This window comes from Thalassophryne amazonica, chromosome 12, assembly GCF_902500255.1.
Source record: "Thalassophryne amazonica chromosome 12, fThaAma1.1, whole genome shotgun sequence".
In the NCBI taxonomy this organism is placed as follows: domain Eukaryota; kingdom Metazoa; phylum Chordata; class Actinopteri; order Batrachoidiformes; family Batrachoididae; genus Thalassophryne; species Thalassophryne amazonica.
Window position 1 is genome coordinate 48,771,930 of NC_047114.1, and position 24,215 is coordinate 48,796,144.

The 24,215-nt window shown below is 41.0% G+C and overlaps 1 protein-coding gene across 1 annotated transcript in view; it reads left to right on the forward strand.

The window, feature by feature from the left end:
- The window catches only part of rem2 (RAS (RAD and GEM)-like GTP binding 2), a 135,379-nt gene that overhangs the window by 90,814 nt on the left and 20,350 nt on the right, over positions 1–24,215 (forward strand). The window contains exon 4 of the mRNA XM_034183050.1: positions 3,004–3,181. Coding sequence (XP_034038941.1) covers positions 3,004–3,181 — 178 coding nt within the window. The remainder of the gene's footprint in view (positions 1–3,003; positions 3,182–24,215) is intronic.

Below are 24,215 nucleotides of genomic sequence, written 5' to 3' on the forward strand. Positions count from 1 at the left end.
AAATTTCCCAATCAAATGAAAATAGCTAAGGTTGTGCCGCTGTATAAGACTGGGGATAGACACCACTTCACAAATTATAGACCTGTTTCTTTGCTTCCACAATTTTCCAAATTATTAGAAAAGTTATTCAATAATAGATTAGACAAATTCATAAATAAACATAAATTACTTACTGATAGTCAATATGGATTCAGAGCACATAGTTCAACATCACTTGCATTAATAGAATCAGTTGAGGAGATTACAAACGCCATAGACCACAAATTACATTCAGTTGGAATATTTATAGACCTTAAAAAGGCTTTTGATACAATTAATCATGACATATTAATCAATAAACTTGAACAGTATGGGATTAGGGGGTTGGTGTTGCACTGGGTGAGAAGCTACTTAAGTAACAGAAAACAGTTTGTGAAGTTGGGGGAATATACATCATCAATGCTTGTGGCGTCCCACAGGGGTCAGTATTGGGTCCAAAACTGTTTCTAATTTATATAAATGATATTGTCAATGTTTCCAAAATATTAAAATTAGTATTATTTGCAGATGACACAAGCATTTTTTGTTCAGGGGGGGATTTGCAGGAGTTACTGAGGAGGATCAGTATAGAAATGGGAAAATTGAAAATATGGTTTGACAGAAACAAATTATCATTAAACTTAAGTAAAACAAAATACATGTTATTTGGCTATTGTAATACAGACATACAGGTTCAGTTACAAGTCGAGGGGGGTAGATATTGAAAGGGTACATGAAAATAAGTTTCTGGGGGTGATAATAGATGATAAGATAAACTGGAAGACTCATATAAAACATATACAAAGTAAACTGTCAAGAAGCATTTCAGTTCTAAACAAAGCGAAACATATTCTGGACCACAACTCACTCCGCATTCTTTACTGCTCACTGGTTTTACCATATTTACAGTACTGTGCAGAGGTATGGGGTAATACTTATAAAGGTACAACACAATCACTATCAGTAATGCAGAAAAGAGCTATAAGAATTATTCATAATACTAGCTATAGAGATCATACAAATCCACTATTTTTACAATCCAAATTCTTAAAATTCACAGACTTGGTTCATTTTCAAACAGTACAAATTGTGTATAAAGCAATAAACAATTTACTTCCAGCAAATATTAAAAATATGTTTTTTAACAGATCAGGGGATTACAGTCTGAGGGGGAAATTTAATTTAAAGCATCAGTGGGCACGAACAACATTAAAAGGTTTCTGTATTTCTGTCTGTGGGGTGAGGATGTGGAACAGATTGGGAGTGGGGCTCAAGCAATGTCCAAGCATGAACCAGTTCAAACAGCGGTACAAAAATATGTTTTTTTCTGGGTATAGGGAGGAGGAAGGGTAATGAGGGTTAGGGTGTTTTTGTTTTTTGCTTCGGCTTGTAAATATATAGTATTTTGTATGTAAGTAGGTATGTGAAGGTGTATATTTATGTTTGTGCATATATGTATATGTGTATATATGTGTATGTATATGTGTATGTATGTTGATGTGTGTATGTATATATATATATGTGTATGTGTATGTATATGTATATATATATATATTGATATCGATTTAGGTGTGTAGGAATCTATGTGTATATGTGGCAAAGGGTATTACTGGTTGTGGGGAAGAAGGGGTAGGGATAAATAAGCTGATGCTTCACCCTGCCCCTTTTCGGACATGTTGGGTACACAGTAGGAACTTTTTTGTTGTTGTCTTTACTGATCTATCTTGTAATTGTTGTTGTATCAAATGTTCAAAATAAACAGTTTTCATTCATTCATTCATTCATTCATTCATACAAGCAGCCGAGATGAGTTTCCTCTGCAGGGTGGCTGGGCACTCCCTTAGAGATAGGGTGAGGAGCTCTGTCACTCGGGAGGAGCTTGGAGTCGAGCCGCTGCTCCTCCACGTCGAAAGGAGCCAGCTGAGGTGGCTCGGGCATCTTTTCCGGATGCCCCCTGGACGCCTCGCTGGAGAGGTGTCCGGGCATGTCCCATCGGGAGGAAGACCCAGATCACGCTGGAGGGACTACTTCTCTCAGCTGGCTTGGGAACACCTCGGGGTTCCCCCAGAGGAGCTGAGGGAGGTGTGTGTGGATCGGGAGGTCTGGGCGGCTTTGCTTGAGCTGCTGCCCCCGCGACCCGACGTAGGATAAGTGGAAGAAAATGGATGAATGGATGGATAAATCTGCCCTACGACTGGATTTTGGAAAACCATGTAACAGTGAACCAATTCCGATTGGACACTCACATTGCACACGTCATCATCACACAGCTTCTATGAGGAGTACAAAGATGGCCGATGGCTGGCTCCAAAGTCTGCAGAGTTAACTTTTCAGCAAAAAAAGTAAGTTTCTATCTCATATCATTCAAAAGTTATTTATAATTTAGTAAATCTTGGTCTTAGCTGTTGTATACGACGGCGTCGGCCCCAGAGGGTTAACCTTGTTCTGACCTGACCACCGTGCCAACAAGGCAGTCCCAGGAGAAACGCTGGAATATGAGCCTACATACACAACTTTGTTGTAGTTTGACGTAAGTGTGGCAGAGAGGACAAATGTGGCTCGAGGCAAGTTTGCTGTTTCAGCTAGATTCACTCTGGCTAATTGAGCTTAGGTGTCAGGAACCCCCCCCCCTGTAAGTTTTTTGTCACACTTAAAAAGGTCAAGATACTGAAAGTGAAGTGTGATGTGCATACAGTCAAGTAAAGAAAGTCCTCCTCCAAGTCTTCTCACAGGACAGAGATAAAAGTTGAGTTTCGGATTAGCCGAGGCAGTGCTGTGCTGTCACAGAATCGAGAAAGGATATGAGCTTGGAAAAGCTATTCTGGGTGATGATGCTTATAGCAGTGAAGGATCTGGTGCAAGATGCTGCAGCTGCATTTCATTCCACTCTTTTGTCAAGCACTGGATCTCTTCTTCAAGAATTCTTTGCTCATCTGTTTGTTTTATTCATGCACATATTAATGCATGTGCATTGTGTATTCACAGGACCTGAGCACTCTACGGTGTGATGTCTGTATCCTGGTCTTCTCGGTAACTGACAGACGAAGCTTCCACCGGACTGCCCAGCGCCGTCTTCTCCTCAGGGAGTCCCAGCCTCACATGCCAATCATCCTGGTTGGTAATAAGAGTGACCTCGTCCGCTCCCGAGAAATCAGCACAGAGGGTAGGTAGAGGACGACCAGGTGTAATTTAAACCTGTCGCACACACATGCAAACAGGTAGGGTTCGGTTTGAATATCAGGAGACGATAAACAGAAACCAGGCTGCTGAGTACACAGTGCTAGAAAACAAACAAACACACTGCAATGGTTACAAATGCACTCTTTAATCTAATTTTTATATTTTTAAAGCAGTCCCCCAAATGGGAAATCATCTGCATTGTTATTGAATGTTCATTCTGGCATTTCATTCCCAATTTCTTGTACTGCGTTGGCAGTCATCTGGGAGAAACGCACTAAATGCACTATAATGAATGAGTGCATAAAATACCCAAAAATGTAGCTGTAATGTGATCACATGAGAGAACAATGTTTGAGTGTTTTGCGGAACTCTGTAAACATGCCAGTGGGCAATCTGGCCTTTGGCCGTTTTGACATTAACCTTCATGCAAATAACTGAACCCTGTCTGATCTTGACAGGACAATTCTGGAATCCACCAAAGTGTGTGATACTTTTGGTCCAGTTTGGGTTGAAAATCAAATACTTGACCTTTGCCATAATTAATTGTTTAATGGTACTTTGGGGTCAACCTTTTTTGGCCAACAAACAGTCAAGCAGACATGAGCTTGGGCCCAGTGATTGACTTTTGAGAAATTGACCTTTCTGGACGATTTCTGAATCCACCTCAATATGTCTGCTAAGGTTGGAGAAAATTGGCTTGAAAAAGTAAAATGTTGTCTTTTGACCCCCAAAGATGTTGTCCACAATGACCGACGTTTGGTAAATTTGATCTCACCTGGACAATTCCAGAACCCACCCACATATTGGTGGACCTCTGAATGAGAACCTTTGCCAAAACAAACCTTTGACGGACAATTTCAGGGTTGACTGTCATCCACATATCACATTTGGTGGATCTCAGCCAAAGGACCTGATAGGAGTAGAGGAACAAGCAGACAGTCAAACGTTGATTGCAAAGTATGACGATCTATTTTGCTAACTAGTGTGACATAGGCCAGCAGGAGTCGCTGTGTATGTGATAGTCAACAGGTCTCACTCCCCTGACAGCTAAAGGATGCTCTGGCCTGAGTGGCCAGAGCCCAGGATTAAGCCGACTGGACAGAACTTCCGCCTCCCATGTCAGAGATTGTTAGTTTGTGTACTGAGGGGAGTGAGTGGGAGGAATCAAAAACAGAGACACAATGCAGATGGGAGAGTACAGTTGTTACACTTGCATAAGTACCAGTGTTCACCCAGGTGAAGAGTAGTTCCCAAGTTGGAAGCAAAATTATGTTTTTTGGCAACAGAACTCGCAGAGTGCTGTTACTCAGTCTTTTAATTATTTTTAAACTTTTAACTTTTTTTTTTACTTTTTAACTGTCAAATTTTTGCTGTTTCCTAATCGTTTATTTTTCATTTTGTTTCATGTTCTGTATTGTATTGAGCTAGAATATCTAATGCCATGTTTCCATACATTCTGATGCAGTAGGTGGTGTTATGCACCGCGAGAGCTAGTTTGTGATCTGCCAATAAACACGACAAAGTTTTATTTTTATTCATTTATAAATGTTGTTATTTTCAGACTGTGATGATGTGACCAAGATGAGCAGTGAGCCATGATGGATTGAATCGTTCATGTATCTTGAAAATGTTAACTGTTAGAAGTGTCTAGCATGACATAGCACAGTGCTACCAGTAAAACGTTGGGAATTTAGATATGTAGTGACAAACAGTTTTGTTGTTTCACTACAGTGAAACAGTGGGTGTAATTGAATGTTTTTATACAGAATGTCACGAAGGACACAGTGGCAATTATTTTAACTACTTTTGCATTGAATTATTTTAAATGTTTGTGTTCCATTAAAATAAAATCACGGATTCTTTATAATCACCTTATGATGCTTTTTGTATTCTGTTCTGCAAACCATCTGCATGCCCTTCCACCCCACGTCCATATACTGTACCTCCTCTTTGGCTTTCCTCTTCTCCTACCTGGTGACCCCATCCTCAACATCCTTCTCTTTTTATAGTCCACATCCCTCCTCTGTACATGCGTAAATCAACTCAGTGTCGCCTCTCTCTCTCCAAACTGTCTCACCTATGCATTTCTGATATGCATGCTGTCCATCATCCTCACTCTCAAAGAAAACTACAGCATCTTATGTTTCTCCTCTTGTCTTTTTTGTCAGCATTACTGGTTCTAAGCCATACTACATACATGGTCTCATAAACAATTTATAAATCTTACTGGAACCTATCCCAGCTGTCTAATGAATTCAGTTCATTTTATTTATATACATAGCACCATATTACATCAATGCTGCCTCAAGGCGCCTCACACAGGTAAAGTCTGACCTTGCCAACACCCCTGAGCAAGCACACAGGCCACAGTGATAAGGAAAAACTCCCTTTGGTATTTTTGGGGAAGAAACCTCAAGCAGATCAAACTCAGGGGGTTGACCCACTGCTTGAGCCATTCTAACAGATACAGGGTTTTTACAAAAGATGAGAAAAAAAACAGGAGAAACAGAAAACAGAAAAGCAACAAAAACAGAGTCCATTATTGAGATAAAAACTGTCTCTCTTGGTGCTTATTCGCTTCCTCAAGGTCTTGAGTAGGTAGGGTGTCCTGAGGTTAGTCTGGCGCCCTCAACATCCAGCTTTTCACAGAAGCAAGGCAATCACCTAAAATCTTGATGTATATAAGATTACCAGCAGTTATCTGCATGTACAACTGAGTATCATCAGCATAATGGTGAAAAGTAATCCCGTAGCATCGCAATATGTAGCCAAGGGGTGCTATCTTGAAAACATTCTTCTTTCAAATTACGTCTGGACCTCTTCTTCACCCACTGTATAATTATTATAATATATATACAATTATAATTATGAATTATTATCATGTACAGTGAATGTGAACAGTGGCTATCAAACCAAAAGCTCTGTGCACTAATGCTAAAATCTGAACAGGCTGTTATATCCGCAATAGACCTTACTGTACAGATATTTGTCCATTACTTCCCAAGGGTTACATAAATAATGTAAACTATTGTTTCCATCATAACACAGGCAGCTGCCTCTCTGTTGTGTACAGTAACACGTCATTGCGCATGTCAGGCTCAGAGCTGAACGGATCTCACGCTGTAATAAATGATCACCTTCTAACTCTGTAGAAGATTTAACATGGAACTTGTACCAGACAGTTACACCATTAATAAACATGCATCGTACCTCCAACAGCAGTCCAGGAGTTCTCATAGCGCCCACATGGACATAAAGCAGGACAGCAGCCTGCGGTTAGAATCCTCTCACCCAAAAGAAAAATATTAATTCCATGTGATAATCCAACCATTGCAGTGTCCAGATTTGCGTTGTGCTCCTGAAGTGGGCAAACAAGAAGAAAGAAAGTTCCCTGGAAAGGCGCTCTGTCTGAGTGACTGCATGGCCCAATGCCAGCAAATTTTGAGTGAAGATGTCCAGTGGCAGGTGCGCACACATGCACCCTGCGTGCACGCACTTAGTGGCCCATGCAGTGTTATGCATACGCATGCATACACACACACACACACACACACAGTGAGTGTGTGATAATGAGTGAAAATTACAGCCCTATGCATGTGAGTGGAGTGCACGTGCATGTGAGGAAAACAGTGCTCCGGTTTGTCATCCAGACATTTGGAGATCAGTCAGTCTGCAGCACCTTTTATGGCCATCTGACAGCAGTCTGTGTCGTCTACATGTGCTCTGGATGCAATCTGACAGTTGTGGATGAGGCAGTCTGTCTGCACTCTGACACTGCAGACCACGCCGCTTTTCCTCCCGACTTCGTTGAATTATTGCAATATTTGCCGTATCGGGCATGCTTCCGGCACATTCTTGCTATGTGTGACGGGGGCTTAAACATGCTAGCAACAAATATATTGTCGTCAAGGAGATGCCAATGTTTCCCCTGGCTACAACAGATAGATGGCTACTTTCAGGATACACGGGCACACTGGTTCTTCATCTGGATGGTGGCCAACCAGGATCACAGTGGTTCTGGTTCCCATTCCTGACCCAACAGGATATACTAACCAGATATACTATGTTTCTTAGCCAATCTGTACAAGATATGTGTGTAGCTGCTCAATTGTTTGAGTTGGAATAAGTTCCCAGATTTATTGCATTTCATTATTGAAATGAAGGTTTTCATCTCGTTCTATTGCAACCATCTGTCAAATTAAGTATGAAGCAATCTTATCTCTGCCTTTTAAACATTTCACTGTGGTCATCACAGCTATTCAACTTCAGTTTGAGCAGTTTTGGGTTAAAACTACACACAGCTTTAGTGATGTTACTCCTGCAAAAGGATCATTTGTTAAAATGTTTCCTACCAGGGGTGAAAACAATTGTAATGTTTCATTTTTGATCAAGATATGAAGCAATTTAGATACAGTTGTTTTCTGTGTCAAATGACTGTATTGATTCAATGTTCTAATAAAAGAAAACCTTCCAACTGAGTGGATATTTTTCATCAGTTGATGTGGAGCTGCAATTTGCAACCAAATAATTGAATCCTATAGCATCCACACTTGACAGTTTCAAGAGGAGTCATGTTGAGCAAAAAATGTTTGTCTTTTTCTGCACTTGATCTGCAACAGTGATGCAAGGTTTCAGAAAAACAAATTAACCAGAGATAAAACATATATTGCTTTGCTGGATGTTTTTAAGCAACACTAAAGAGACCTGAGAACATGACTGGTGTGTAAATTATGACCTATAGGCAATGATGTTATCTGCAATAAGAACAGAATGACTTGGAAAATGCAGCGAGGTAACTGCAGCATTTGAACTTGTGTTGAACTTGTGTCTACAGTGCATCCAGAATGTAGTCTGGTTTTTATTTATGCAATACTGCATTTTGCTGTTTATCTTCAAGTAGGTTTAACTGCAGTCTTGCATTATTACATCCCCACTTTGGCAGTCAATCAATCAATCAATCAATTTTTTTATATAGCGCCAAATCACAACAAACAGTTGCCCCAAGGCGCTTTATATTGTAAGGCAAGGCCATACAATAATTATGTAAAACCCCAACGGTCAAAACGACCCCCTGTGAGCAAGCACTTGGCTACAGTGGGAAGGAAAAACTCCCTTTTAACAGGAAGAAACCTCCAGCAGAACCAGGCTCAGGGAGGGGCAGTCTTCTGCTGGGACTGGTTGGGGCTGAGGGAGAGAACCAGGAAAAAGACATGCTGTGGAGGGGAGCAGAGATCGATCACTAATGATTAAATGCAGAGTGGTGCATACAGAGCAAAAAGAGAAAGAAACAGTGCATCATGGGAACCCCCCAGCAGTCTACGTCTATAGCAGCATAACTAAGGGATGGTTCAGGGTCACCTGATCCAGCCCTAACTATAAGCTTTAGCAAAAAGGAAAGTTTTAAGCCTAATCTTAAAAGTAGAGAGGGTGTCTGTCTCCCTGATCTGAATTGGGAGCTGGTTCCACAGGAGAGGAGCCTGAAAGCTGAAGGCTCTGCCTCCCATTCTACTCTTAAAAACCCTAGGAACTACAAGTAAGCCTGCAGTCTGAGAGCGAAGCGCTCTATTGGGGTGATATGGTACTACGAGGTCCCTAAGATTAGATGGGACCTGATTATTCAAAACCTTATAAGTAAGAAGAAGAATTTTAAATTCTATTCTAGAATTAACAGGAAGCCAATGAAGAGAGGCCAATATGGGTGAGATATGCTCTCTCCTTCTAGTCCCCATCAGTACTCTAGCTGCAGCATTTTGAATTAACTGAAGGCTTTTTAGGGAACTTTTAGGACAACCTGATAATAATGAATTACAATAGTCCAGCCTAGAGGAAATAAATGCATGAATTAGTTTTTCAGCATCACTCTGAGACAAGACCTTTCTGATTTTAGAGATATTGCGTAAATGCAAAAAAGCAGTCCTACATATTTGTTTAATATGCGCTTTGAATGACATATCCTGATCAAAAATGACTCCAAGATTTCTCACAGTATTACTAGAGGTCAGGGTAATGCCATCCAGAGTAAGGATCTGGTTAGACACCATGTTTCTAAGATTTGTGGGGCCAAGTACAATAACTTCAGTTTTATCTGAGTTTAAAAGCAGGAAATTAGAGGTCATCCATGTCTTTATGTCTGTAAGACAATCCTGCAGTTTAGCTAATTGGTGTGTGTCCTCTGGCTTCATGGATAGATAAAGCTGGGTATCATCTGCGTAACAATGAAAATTTAAGCAATACCGTCTAATAATACTGCCTAAGGGAAGCATGTATAAAGTGAATAAAATTGGTCCTAGCACAGAACCTTGTGGAACTCCATAATTAACTTTAGTCTGTGAAGAAGATTCCCCATTTACATGAACAAATTGTAATCTATTAGACAAATATGATTCAAACCACCGCAGCGCAGTGCCTTTAATACCTATGGCATGCTCTAATCTCTGTAATAAAATTTTATGGTCAACAGTATCAAAAGCAGCACTGAGGTCTAACAGAACAAGCACAGAGATGAGTCCACTGTCCGAGGCCATAAGAAGATCATTTGTAACCTTCACTAATGCTGTTTCTGTACTATGATGAATTCTAAAACCTGACAGAAATTCTTCAAATAGACCATTCCTCTGCAGATGATCAGTTAGCTGTTTTACAACTACCCTTTCAAGAATTTTTGAGAGAAAAGGAAGGTTGGAGATTGGCCTATAATTAGCTAAGATAGCTGGGTCAAGTGATGGCTTTTTAAGTAATGGTTTAATTACTGCCACCTTAAAAGCCTGTGGTACATAGCCAACTAACAAAGATAGATTGATCATATTTAAGATCGAAGCATTAAATAATGGTAAGGCTTCCTTGAGCAGCCTGGTAGGAATGGGGTCTAATAAACATGTTGATGGTTTGGATGAAGTAACTAATGAAAATAACTCAGACAGAACAATCGGAGAGAAAGAGTCTAACCAAATACCGGCATCACTGAAAGCAGCCAAAGATAACGATACATCTTTGGGATGGTTATGAGTAATTTTTTCTCTAATAGTTAAAATTTTGTTAGCAAAGAAAGTCATGAAGTCATTACTAGTTAAAGTTAATGGAATACTCAGCTCAATAGAGCTCTGACTCTTTGTCAGCCTGGCTACAGTGCTGAAAAGAAACCTGGGGTTGTTCTTATTTTCTTCAATTAGTGATGAGTAGAAAGATGTCCTAGCTTTACGGAGGGCTTTTTTATAGAGCAACAGACTCTTTTTCCAGGCTAAGTGAAGATCTTCTAAATTAGTGAGACGCCATTTCCTCTCCAACTTACGGGTTATCTGCTTTAAGCTACGAGTTTGTGAGTTATACCACGGAGTCAGACACTTCTGATTTAAAGCTCTCTTTTTCAGAGGAGCTACAGCATCCAAAGTTGTCTTCAATGAGGATGTAAAACTACTGACGAGATACTCTATCTCCCTTACAGAGTTTAGGTAGCTACTCTGCACTGTGTTGGTATATGGCATTAGAGAACATAAAGAAGGAATCATATCCTTAAACCTAGTTACAGTGCTTTCTGAAAGACTTCTAGTGTAATGAAACTTATTCCCCACTGCTGGGTAGTCCATCAGAGTAAATGTAAATGTTATTAAGAAATGATCAGACAGAAGGGAGTTTTCAGGGAATACTGTTAAGTCTTCTATTTCCATACCATAAGTCAGAACAAGATCTAAGATATGATTAAAGTGGTGGGTGGACTCATTTACTTTTTGAGCAAAGCCAATAGAGTCTAATAATAGATTAAATGCAGTGTTGAGGCTGTCATTCTCAGCATCTGTGTGGATGTTAAAATCGCCCACTATAATTATCTTATCTGAGCTAAGCACTAAGTCAGACAAAAGGTCTGAAAATTCACAGAGAAACTCACAGTAACGACCAGGTGGACGATAGATAATAACAAATAAAACTGTTTTTTGGGACTTCCAATTTGGATGGACAAGACTAAGAGACAAGCTTTCAAATGAATTAAAGCTCTGTCTGGGTTTTGGATTAATTAATAAGCTGGAATGGAAGATTGCTGCTAATCCTCCGCCTCGGCCCGTGCTACGAGCATTCTGACAGTTAGTGTGACTCGGGGGTGTTGACTCATTTAAACTAACATATTCATCCTGCTGTAACCAGGTTTCTGTTAGGCAGAATAAATCAATATGTTGATCAATTATTATATCATTTACCAACAGGGACTTAGAAGAGAGAGACCTAATGTTTAATAGACCACATTTAACTGTTTTAGTCTGTGGTGCAGTTGAAGGTGCTATATTATTTTTTCTTTTTGAATTTTTATGCTTAAATAGATTTTTGCTGGTTATTGGTAGTCTGGGAGCAGGCACCGTCTCTACGGGGATGGGGTAATGAGGGGATGGCAGGGGGAGAGAAGCTGCAGAGAGGTGTGTAAGACTACAACTCTGCTTCCTGGTCCCAACCCTGGATAGTCACGGTTTGGAGGATTTAAGAAAATTGGCCAGATTTCTAGAAATGAGAGCTGCTCCATCCAAAGTGGGATGGATGCCGTCTCTCCTAACAAGACCAGGTTTTCCCCAGAAGCTTTGCCAATTATCTATGAAGCCCACCTCATTTTTTGGACACCACTCAGACAGCCAGCAATTCAAGGAGAACATGCGGCTAAACATGTCACTCCCGGTCTGATTGGGGAGGGGCCCAGAGAAAACTACAGAGTCCGACATTGTTTTTGCAAAGTTACACACCGATTTAATGTTAATTTTAGTGACCTCCGATTGGCGTAACCGGGTGTCATTACTGCCGACGTGAATTACAATCTTACCAAATTTACGCTTAGCCTTAGCCAGCAGTTTCATATTTCCTTCAATGTCGCCTGCTCTGGCCCCCGGAAGACAATTGACTATGGTTGCTGGTGTCGCTAACGTCACATTTCTCAAAACAGAGTCGCCAATAACCAGAGTTTGATCCTCGGCGGATGTGTCGCCGAGTGGGGAAAAACGGTTAGAGATGTGAACGGGTTGGCGGTGTACACGGGGCTTCTGTTTAGGGCTACGCTTCCTCCTCACAGTCACCCAGTCGGCCTGCTTTCCCGGCTGCTCGGGATCTGCCAGGGGGGAACTAACGGCAGCTAAGCTACCTTGGTCCGCACCGACTACAGGGGCCTGGCTAGCTGTAGAATTTTCCACGGTGCGGAGCCGAGTCTCCAATTCGCCCAGCCTGGCCTCCAAAGCTACGAATAAGCTACACTTATTACAAGTACCATTACTGCTAAAGGAGGCCGAGGAATAACTAAACATTTCACACCCAGAGCAGAAAAGTGCGGGAGAGACAGGAGAAGCCGCCATGCTAAATCGGCTAAGAGCTAGTAGCTACGCTAAGCTAGCAGATTCCTAAAAACACGCAAAGTGAATAATGTGTAAATAATTTAGAGGTGATTCAGCAGAAGGAGTGCTTTAGTTAAGGCACGTAAAGATTACACTGGGAAACAAATCGTAATCTAGATAACTAGATCAATCTAACTGCACAGATTAAACAGCTAACAGATACAGAAAAACACTGCTGTGCTCCGGAACAGGAAGTGATACAATACCGCAGTGAGAGCCAACCACCAGTAGAGGCAAGCAAGAGGCAGTGTCATGATAAAAATCTATTCCAGTTTAGGGTTAGGGTCAAGGGTAGGGTATCATGTTCGGGGTTAGTAGGATAGGGTTTAGTGTGAGGGGTTACATTTCAGGATGAGTTAGGCATAAGGTTGGTCAAACCAGGCCAAAACACGGAACACTACAGTGCAGAAATGTGTCACAGAAGTGCTAATTTATACACAGCAGTTTTCTGAAGAAAATTCTTACAAATGTTTATTTTTGTTTGTTTGTTTGTTTGTTTTTTTACCTCAATGCTGTTGGTGCACAGGCCAGAGGACACCAGTACAAATACCCCACCCATCTCTGGATGGAGCTGCACCTTAAACAGAGAGAAAAAACAGAATCAGCCATCAGAAGGACAAGAAATACAGTATAATTTGCCAGCATTAAACAACAAGAAAAACAGGAAATACTAAGGTGATCGCCGGCGACTAGCCCTAAGCTTCACTAAAAGACCCAGAATTTTGGTAAAGTTGAGGTCGTGGCACGCTCTGTTTCCTAATAAAATGAATTAAAAGAGTAGAAAGCATAAAACAAAACTATACCAGTATGCTAGCGATACGAAAGGGAAAATAAGTGCGTCTTAAGTCTGGACTTGAAAGTCTCCACAGAATCTGACTGTTTTATTGACGCAGGGAGATCATTCCACAGAACGGGCACGATAAGAGAAAGCTCTATGACCTGCAGACTTGACCTATTTTATTGTTATTATTAATATGTATATGCCATGGACATGAACGAGCGAAGCTAGTCAGTATCTCACCAAGTCATTTAGGTTCTTCAGACTTTTTTCAGCATGGCTAAAACCTTTCAGCTCTCTTAACTAGTGTGCCTTAATTGAGAGAGTGGCGACATGAAGAGAGAAAAAAAAAAAAAATCCTGTCACGTGATCCCTGGTGCCATCTTAGTTCCAAAATAGCGCTCGCTGTTAATCTGTCTGCATGGAAATCCAGCTATTTTATTTATTTATTTGCTGAAAATACCTGGTTGTTGTGCATTTGGAGGCACAAACAGACACAGCAAGTCCTTCAAGATGTACAGATTCCCTTCAGATCCAAACAGAAGAAAAATTTGGGAAAATAAAGTCAGCCGCGTGGGATGGAAGCAACTTCATCATCAAAGTTTTGATAGGTAAATTTATTGTTCAGTCCCATGTACAATAAAACTCACCTAAAATCATCGTATAAACCAGATATTCACAGTCACCGGACAAAAAAATGACAAAGTTTTTGTATTGTATTGAGGACAGTGGGACCGGAGACATTTCTGTGATTAAAAGACCAACCGTTTATTTTTTCACACTGTGCTCAGACTCAGACCAGCAGCCTGGAATTGTAAAGTAACAGAGGTACAAATTGAAGTTCAGCTGTGATACTCACCGATTTGTGGGAAGTGGGAGAGGAGTCATTTCTATGATTAAAAGCCCGACTGTTTATTTTTTCAAACCGTGTTCAGACTGGGACCTGAAGCCTGACATGCACCTGTTAAATCAGACACAAAAGGCTGTGATTTGACACTTGTCTGCTTTTACTCCTTCATCTGCCATCATATTATAATAGTTTTTGCAGTGCACACTGATTAAAAATGGATCAGAAAAGTCTGCACATTTACATCATAAAGTCGATAAAAGAGGAAAATGTACAGCGTACCTTTGATTTGGAGGTGATGATTGTAGAAAGAAAAGCTTGTTGAGGGACAAATTAGTCCATAATACAGCATAATCCAGAGACGGAGAACTTTAAAACTCACACATGTCATTGCATGGCGCAGTTACAGAGCAGCAGCTGCATAAATCAGGCTTTAAATTAATTAAATAAATCAACATAAATTTGGAAATTTGATAGTTTAACTATTTTTATATTTATTTTGATAGCACCTGTACCTGGATGTGTTGCTGTATGTGGTTAAATGATTTTTTAAAAAGTTGAAAACATTAAAGGTTCATTCAAAAGTTCAGCGCAGTTGGAACCAAAATGGCGCCACGTCAATTAAGGCACACTACTCTTAACCCCCCGTCATTTTAAGCATTTTTCTTTATTTGCCTCTCACATGCCTGGAAAGTCCTCACTATCTCATTTAGGTCCTTCAGACTCTTTTTGTTAAATTGAGACAAACAAAAATTCTACAAAAACCTTACAGAGATTAAACATACCACAGCAAAAACTGAAAAACAGGTCCAGGAAGTGTTCAACATTTGACATTACCGGTTTCAGTGTTGACTGAAAATTTAGCATTTTTGATTTCGGTGTTGACTTTCCACTGAATTTATTTGCGCGGGATCTGCTCTTTCTCTTTTTTAAAACTGTATTTTCTTTTTAATTGAGACAAACAAAAAGTTACACAAAAACCTTGCAGAGAATAAACATACCAGCACAAAGATAACATAATAAAAAACAGGTTAATATCCCCTGCAGTAGCTCCAGGTTGAACATTTGACATTTCCTGTTTCACTGTGGGCTCAAAATTTGGTACTTCCTGTTTCAGTGTTAACTTGCCACTGAATTCCCACGAGATCCCATGAGATCTCCTTTATTGTCAATCCAGGAAGTGTTGGTCCAGGAAGTGTTCAACATTTGACATTTCCTGTTTCACTGTGGACTCAAAATTTGGCACTTCCTGTTTCAGCGTTAACTTACCACTGAATTCTCGCGAGATCCCACGAGATCTCCTCTATTGTCAATCCAGGAAGTGTTGATCCAGGAAGCGTTCAACATTTGACATTTCCTGTTTCACTGTGGACTCAAAATATGGCACTTCTTGTCTGTGACTCCCTGTACCATGAGCGAGCTTGCACCACTTTGCTCATATTACCACCTAACAGAGCATGTATATATGCCACTCATCATAATCACTAGTCATAAATTCTAGGTAGATCAGTAAGCTAGGATGATCAGTAAAGCCAAGACATTTGCGATCATAGCACCATCTGGGCTTCACAAATGCTAATGAGTCCAGTACTGTGGATTAAAGTTATCAACAGTACTATCAAAAGAACATTCTCATCAGAAAAAAGATCAAGATCCAGTGGAATTCAGTATTCTAACACTTCTGTAATAGTTCTTTTTTGGGCTGCAGCTCCAATAAATGGAATTTGTAACTGTTCCATGATAGCTGAGATAAAACTTTGTGACAAATGTTGTTTGTCTGCATGCTGATGTATCAATCAATCAATCAATCAATTTTTTTTTTATATAGCGCCAAATCACAACAAACAGTTGCCCCAAGGCGCTTTATATTGTAAGGCAAGGCCATACAATAATGATGTAAAACCCCAACGGTCAAAACGACCCCCTGTGAGCAAGCACTTGGCTACAGTGGGAAGGAAAAACTCCCTTTTAACAGGAAGAAACCTCCAGCAGAACCAGGCTCAGGGAGGGGCAGTCTTCTGCTGGGACTGGTTGGGGCTGAGGGAGAGAACCAGGAAAAAGACATGCTGTGGAGGGGAGCAGAGATCGATCACTAATGATTAAATGCAGAGTGGTGCATACAGAGCAAAAAGAGAAAGAAACAGTGCATCATGGGAACCCCCCAGCAGTCTACGTCTATAGCAGCATAACTAAGGGATGGTTCAGGGTCACCTGATCCAGCCCTAACTATAAGCTTTAGCAAAAAGGAAAGTTTTAAGCCTAATCTTAAAAGTAGAGAGGGTGTCTGTCTCCCTGATCTGAATTGGGAGCTGGTTCCACAGGAGAGGAGCCTGAAAGCTGAAGGCTCTGCCTCCCATTCTACTCTTACAAACCCTAGGAACTACAAGTAAGCCTGCAGTCTGAGAGCGAAGCGCTCTATTGGGGTGATATGGTACTATGAGGTCCCTAAGATAAGATGGGACCTGATTATTCAAAACCTTATAAGTAAGAAGAAGAATTTTAAATTCTATTCTAGAATTAACAGGAAGCCAATGAAGAGAGGCCAATATGGGTGAGATATGCTCTCTCCTTCTAGTCCCCGTCAGCACTCTAGCTGCAGCATTTTGAATTAACTGAAGGCTTTTTAGGGAACTTTTAGGACAACCTGATAATAATGAATTACAATAGTCCAGCCTAGAGGAAATAAATGCATGAATTAGTTTTTCAGCATCACTCTGAGACAAGACCTTTCTGATTTTAGAGATATTGCGTAAATGCAAAAAAGCAGTCCTACATATTTGTTTAATATGCGCTTTGAATGACATATCCTGATCAAAAATGACTCCAAGATTTCTCACAGTATTACTAGAGGTCAGGGTAATGCCATCCAGAGTAAGGATCTGGTTAGACACCATGTTTCTAAGATTTGTGGGGCCAAGAACAATAACTTCAGTTTTATCTGAGTTTAAAAGCAGGAAATTAGAGGTCATCCATGTCTTTATGTCTGTAAGACAATCCTGCAGTTTAGCTAATTGGTGTGTGTCCTCTGGCTTCATGGATAGATAAAGCTGGGTATCATCTGCGTAACAATGAAAATTTAAGCAATACCGTCTAATAATACTGCCTAAGGGAAGCATATATAAAGTGAATAAAATTGGTCCTAGCACAGAACCTTGTGGAACTCCATAATTAACTTTAGTCTGTGAAGAAGATTCCCCATTTACATGAACAAATTGTAATCTATTAGACATGTATGTGGATGGATGTATCCATCCAATAGCTGAGTACTTGTAGGCTAGGCATGATGATATACCTAGATTTAGCTATGTTTTATGATACAACATTACTATGTTGTACTGTACATCATGGATATTTTACTTTGTAAAACACTGGTAAAAATTATGCCCAGTGTGTCGGAAAAATAATAATTACATAAAGTAATGTGAGCTGCACAGTTTTCACATGACAAGCTGTAATAATATTATAATGCAGCAAGAGTAATCTGAGATTTCTGATGTCCACCAAGGGTTGACGAGGACTCAAAAAAAGATACGATTCATATCATGACTTGGACTTTACCTGGATCCGGATTCCACAACACAGTGCAATAACTGCATACTGATCCAGAATGGTCCAGCTGATCAAGATGTTACAATCTTATATTTAATTCAAAAGCTGAAACAAAATAGTGTCTTCCTGATCTTGGTTTTACATCGAGATGTTGTATGTTTCTGCTGTAGAACCTGCATATTGATCCAGATCACTGCCAACAAATCCTGAGCCAGAATCTGGATCACCTCCAAAATTCAGTGAAGTCTGAAAACTGGTGAGAATCCGTGAAGTAGTTTTGACAGAATCCTTCAAAGCCTATATAAAGTGAAATTTTGATCCTGAATCCGGATCCGGGGGCAGCACAGTGGCTTAGTGGTTAGCACTGTTGCCTCACAGCGAGAAGGTCATGGGTTCAATTCCCACCTGTGGTCTTTCTGTGTGGAGTTTGCATGTTCTCCCTGTGTTTGTGTGGGTTTCCTCCGGGTGCTCCGGTTTCCTCCCACATCCAAAAACATGCGGGTTAGGTGGGTTGGAATCTTTAAATTGTCCATAGGTATGCGAGTGTGTGAATGTGTTTGTCTGTTTGTAACCCTTTGACAGACTGGCGTCCTGTCCTGGGTGTACCCCGCTTTGGGCTCTATGACTGCTGGGATTGGCTCCAGCCCCCCGCGACCCAAGCGTGTGGGTGTGTGTGAATCCGGATCTGGGTCACCTCCAAAATTTTATGGAGTCTTCCATGGTCTAATATCAATCTGTGGTGAAAATTTCATCAAAATCCATGCAGTAGTTTTGGCGTAATCGTGCTAATAGGCAGACAGATAAATAAAGAAATAAACACCAATTATTTTATTACATCTGTAGCGGCTGCACTCTGCGTTGTGTTGTTATGACTCCACCCATTCGCTCCCCTCAGGACGCGAATTCACGATCCTCAGCATGGAAGTCGGACTCTCTAACCAGAAGGCTAAAACCCAGGGCTCTGACCTTGTGACCAGAGAATCCTTTTGAGCTGTTGGGAGTGAGGTTTACTAACTACATCTGCACAGCGACACCTGCTGGCCTCCATTACACATCCTTGGTGGATGTAATAATTCAAGACTTCCACAGGTGTACAGCATGTTTAGTGCCATATCTGGAATTCAAGTACAATTACTGTTTTACGCTTCAAACTAGGGTTCCTTTTGGTTTGTCGCTGAGACAGATTGTGTGCGGTTCTCACGTGTGCCTTTGTGCAGTGTGTGAAAGTGTGGAAAGCACAGTTTGGGGTCAGATCTTATTTGGGTTGCTGCACAAGTTAAACAGAGGCAGCAAGTGTAAAATTTGTGCACATCGGTGCCCGCGCTGCCCTGTCGAGTCAGATTGGGTCACAGTGTATATTCTAACTGATGTGAGGAGAAGGAATACCAATGAGAAATGTCTACACTCAGCACATTCTCTTGTCATAAAAATAAAACAGAAGCAGTGTGGTCAGCAATATGGAAATACTCCGGCTCTGCTCCCAAGGCGCGCGAGGAAGATGCTCTTGTGTTCTCACACGTCTGTCCCGTTATGTGAGCCTTGCACGGAAGTGGACAGGCCTGCCCGGCGAGTTCACATCTCGCTTATAGCAAGAGTTGTGGCTCAGAGGGTTGAAGACATAAAGTCTTATTTATAGCCTGGACGCTGAAGCTTTTATTCTGCCGTCAATCACCTTCCCCTCTGTTTGTCTCTCTGGAGCACGTAGTGATGTATATCAGCTCATACTGACAATATGTTTGTCATTTGCTCAGTGTGGCTGCATTTTCGGCCCATGGACTTTAATGCGCACGCCGTCTCCATTTGTTTAGTATGCATTCTTTCCGTCTGTCTTCTTTTCTGCCCACCTGTTGCTTGCGCATTTTATCTTCCTGTCATCTCGCATCAGCATCTCTTCTGCGTTTGTGGCTCATGTATCTTCTTCATCTTTTCTTCTTCATTATCTCCTTCTCCTTAGAGTGTCCCTGTTTGATCTGTAAGAGATCTCATATCTGTCCTGTCGGTGTTAATAATACTTTGATCCCTGCAGGATGCGCCACCTTTCTACGCTCCACTTCTCTCCAATTCAATTTGCAGGCTTTTCAAACAGGTCATGGTGACTCAGTGCAATCATAGGTATTAGGATTAGTTCTGATCATTTAAGAAGAGACTTAAATGATGAGAGAGACTTATTCATTCTAATCTCCTCTGGAAGATTGCGCCGAAGTCTGGGGGGCCCTAGACAATCTGTCACATTTGTTTTTTCAGTCTGGATTTAGGAACTACTAGGACAGCAGTGTTTAAGGACCTCAGGGGCCATGAAGGCTCCTGGAAAGATACTCGTAAAAGGTCAGAAATAGAACTTGGAGGCAAACTGTTCAGGATGTTAAAAGGGATTGGTAAAGTCATAAAATCCACTCTAAAACTAAGACAGCCAGAGCAAAGATGAAAGGATAGGTGTAATGTGCTCTCTTTTTCTTGGATTAATTGGCGAGAGGTGGGAGGATATTCTTTTCTTTACTGCAGACAGAGAAAAGGGAGCTGCAATCATCTAACCATGGTGAAATACACTCACCAGCCACTTTATTAGGTACACCTTGCTAGCACCAGGTTGGACCCACTTTTGCCTTCAGAACTGCCTTAATTCTTTATGGCATAGATTTAACAAGGTGTTGGAGATATTCCTCAGAGATGTTGGTACATGTTGGCATGATACCATCACACAGTTGCCCTTTCAACCAGTCTGCCCATTCTCCTCTGACATTAACAAGGCATTGTCATCTTCACAACTGCCGCTCACTGGATATCTTGTCTTTTTTGGTCCGTTTTCTGTAAACCCTACAGATGGTGTGTTAAAATCCCAGTAGATCAGCAGTTTCTGAAATACTCAGACCAGCCCATTTGGCACCATCAACTCTGCCTGCTTGCGCCACCAGTGTGTTACATGGTACAAAATTATGCTGGAAATGTTATGACCTGCAGAATCCAGTAAACATGCTCTTCTCCCATGCAAAATGTCCTCGGTTCAAGGCTGCCCGAGGCCAGGTTTGTGTTTGGAAAAACCAGATCAACATGTGGATGCTATGCCAAACTGCCTGTGGTGGCCCTCAGCAAAATCAGAACAACACAGCAAACTTTTATAAGTAAGAACTGCATTTAAATTCTACAGAAATAATTTGTTAAAAAATAGCATGATAACGTTAATTTTGCCCAAAAAATGCAGTTGGATTGGTGGGTGTAAAATGTAAAGTTTTTGTAAATTACAACAGCTTTACACTGGACAATTTACAGGCTGTACTGTAAAGGTACAGCCTGTACATTTACAGGCTGTACCAGCCAGACTGTGCAGCCAGAGATTTGTCTGTGCAGAGGACCGAAAGGCTGCGTCCTCACCTCCTCTCCTCACACCAGGTCTCCTTTGATTTGCTTCCTGTGGCATCATGATGACGCAGGAATGTCTGCATCAGGTGCATGCAGCAGGGGGCAGAGAGGAGGTGAGAATGCAGCCTGCAGGTTCTCTGCACAGAGGAATCAGAGTCCACAGTTTGGCTGCAGCCAGACTGTGCACTCTGATTTCTCTTCTAGTTTATATTTGTTCATGTGCTGAGCTGCAGGTCTGTGCTCTGAGTTCTGTTATAGTTTATCTTTCTTCCTTTGACGGTGAGCTGCGCGCGCGTGAATGAACCGACCGCGAGCTGCGTGCGTGCGAACGAACCGTCCGTGAGTGAATGTGGAGATGTCTGGAGTTATACTTGATATGGACATGTCCTGTCTCTGGCAATCAGTCTGTGAGCAGGACTTATGTCCTTTTTGAAACACAGTGATGAGAGAGTTTGAGGGGAGAACAAGGAACTAACTGTCTGCAGCCAGACAGTTTTGTTTCTTTTAATTGTTCACATGTGCATGCGCCAACAAATCATCCGTGAGTGGACTGGAGATGTCCGGACTTTTTACTGGATGTGGACATGTCCTGTTGCTGGCAATCAGTCTGTAAGCACAACTTTATGGACTTTATTTAAACACATTTGTGAGAGGAGAGCGAGGAGCTGCAGCTGCAATCAGCATATATATATGGTTTTTTTTTTTCTGTGCTCTTTTTGACCGTGTAGTTTTTACTGCATTGTGTACGGTATTAAAAATAATCCTGTGTGATTTATACTGCGGGAACAATGGAACAAAGCAGGAATCATAAATTGGCATCGGGTAACATTGTATTGTGAGGATGTGGCTGCCTGTCACGTTGAGTACTGTCGCATTCTGCGTCAAGCACAGGACGCAAAAAAAAATTAAACATGTTTAATTTTACCACATATTTATTTATTTTTTTATTTATATTTATATTTATATATAGCGCCAAATCACAACAAACAGTTGCCCCAAGGCGCTTTATATTGTAAGGCAAGTCCATACAATAATTACGTAAAAACCCCAACGGTCAAAACAACCCCCTGTGAGCAAGCACTTGGCGACAGTGGGAAGGAAAAACTCCCTTTTAACAGGAAAAAACCTCCAGCAGAACCAGGCTCAGGGAGGGGCAGTCTTCTGCTGGGACTGGTTGGGGCTGAGGGAGAGAACCAGGAAAAAGACATGCTGTGGAGGGGAGCAGAGATCAATCACTAATGATTAAATGCAGAGTGGTGCATACAGAGCAAAAAGAGAAAGAAACACTCAGTGCATCATGGGAACCCCCCAGCAGTCTAAGTCTATAGCAGCATAACTAAGGGATGGTTCAGGGTCACCTGATCCAGCCCTAACTATAAGCTTTAGCAAAAAGGAAAGTTTTAAGCCTAATCTTAAAAGTAGAGAGGGTGTCTGTCTCCCTGATCCGAATTGGGAGCTGGTTCCACAGGAGAGGAGCCTGAAAGCTGAAGGCTCTGCCTCCCATTCTACTCTTACAAACCCTAGGAACTACAAGTAAGCCTGCAGTCTGAGAGCGAAGCGCTCTATTGGGGTGATATGGTACTATGAGGTCCCTAAGATAAGATGGGACCTGATTATTCAAAACCTTATAAGTAAGAAGAAGAATTTTAAATTCTATTCTAGAATTAACAGGAAGCCAATGAAGAGAGACCAATATGGGTGAGATATGCTCTCTCCTTCTAGTCCCCGTTAGTACTCTAGCTGCAGCATTTTGAATTAACTGAAGGCTTTTCAGGGACCTTTTAGGACAACCTGATAATAATGAATTACAATAGTCCAGCCTAGAGGAAATAAATGCATGAATTAGTTTTTCAGCATCACTCTGAGACAAGACCTTTCTAATTTTAGAGATATTGCGTAAATGCAAAAAAGCAGTCCTACATATTTGTTTAATATGCGCTTTGAATGACATATCCTGATCAAAAATGACTCCAAGATTTCTCACAGTATTACTAGAGGTCAGGGTAATGCCATCCAGAGTAAGGATCTGGTTAGACACCATGTTTCTAAGATTTGTGGGGCCAAGTACAATAACTTCAGTTTTATCTGAGTTTAAAAGCAGGAAATTAGAGGTCATCCATGTCTTTATGTCTGTAAGACAATCCTGCAGTTTAGCTAATTGGTGTGTGTCCTCTGGCTTCATGGATAGATAAAGCTGGGTATCATCTGCGTAACAATGAAAATTTAAGCAATGCCGTCTAATAATACTGCCTAAGGGAAGCATGTATAAAGTGAATAAAATTGGTCCTAGCACAGAACCTTGTGGAACTCCATAATTAACCTTAGTCTGTGAAGAAGATTCCCCATTTACATGAACAAATTGTAATCTATTAGATAAATATGATTCAAACCACCGCAGCGCAGTGCCTTTAATACCTATGGCATGCTCTAATCTCTGTAATAAAATTTTATGGTCAACAGTATCAAAAGCAGCACTGAGGTCTAACAGAACAAGCACAGAGATGAGTCCACTGTCAGAGGCCATAAGATGATCATTTGTAACCTTCACTAATGCTGTTTCTGTACTATGATGAATTCTAAAACCTGACTGAAACTCTTCAAATAGACCATTCCTCTGCAGACGATCAGTTAGCTGTTTTACAACTACCCTTTCAAGAATTTTTGAGAGAAAAGGAAGGTTGGAGATTGGCCTATAATTAGCTAAGATAGCTGGGTCAAGTGATGGCTTTTTAAGTAATGGTTTAATTACTGCCACATATTGCAGCATGAGCATGTGCTTTAGAACATGTGGGACTGATAAACAGCTGACCAGCAAACAACATGCGTCTGTTACATAAACACAGATTTTTTTTTTTTTTTTTTTGTATTTGCACACATGCTACATTTTCTTTGTGCAACACCAATTACAACCTATTCTATGCACAGATTAATAAATGAGGGCCCTAGTTCATTTAACAAGGGTTTAGCAAGGGCATATTTGAAATAAAAGGGCACAGTAAAAGAGGCATCTTTTTTAAAAAGTGCAATATGAAAATACAAACTGTGTTCACAGTTTCTTGGGAGGGGTGAAATGTCCATAGAACTGGAGCAGGGATTCTTCATGATGAATCATTACATACAATCTGCT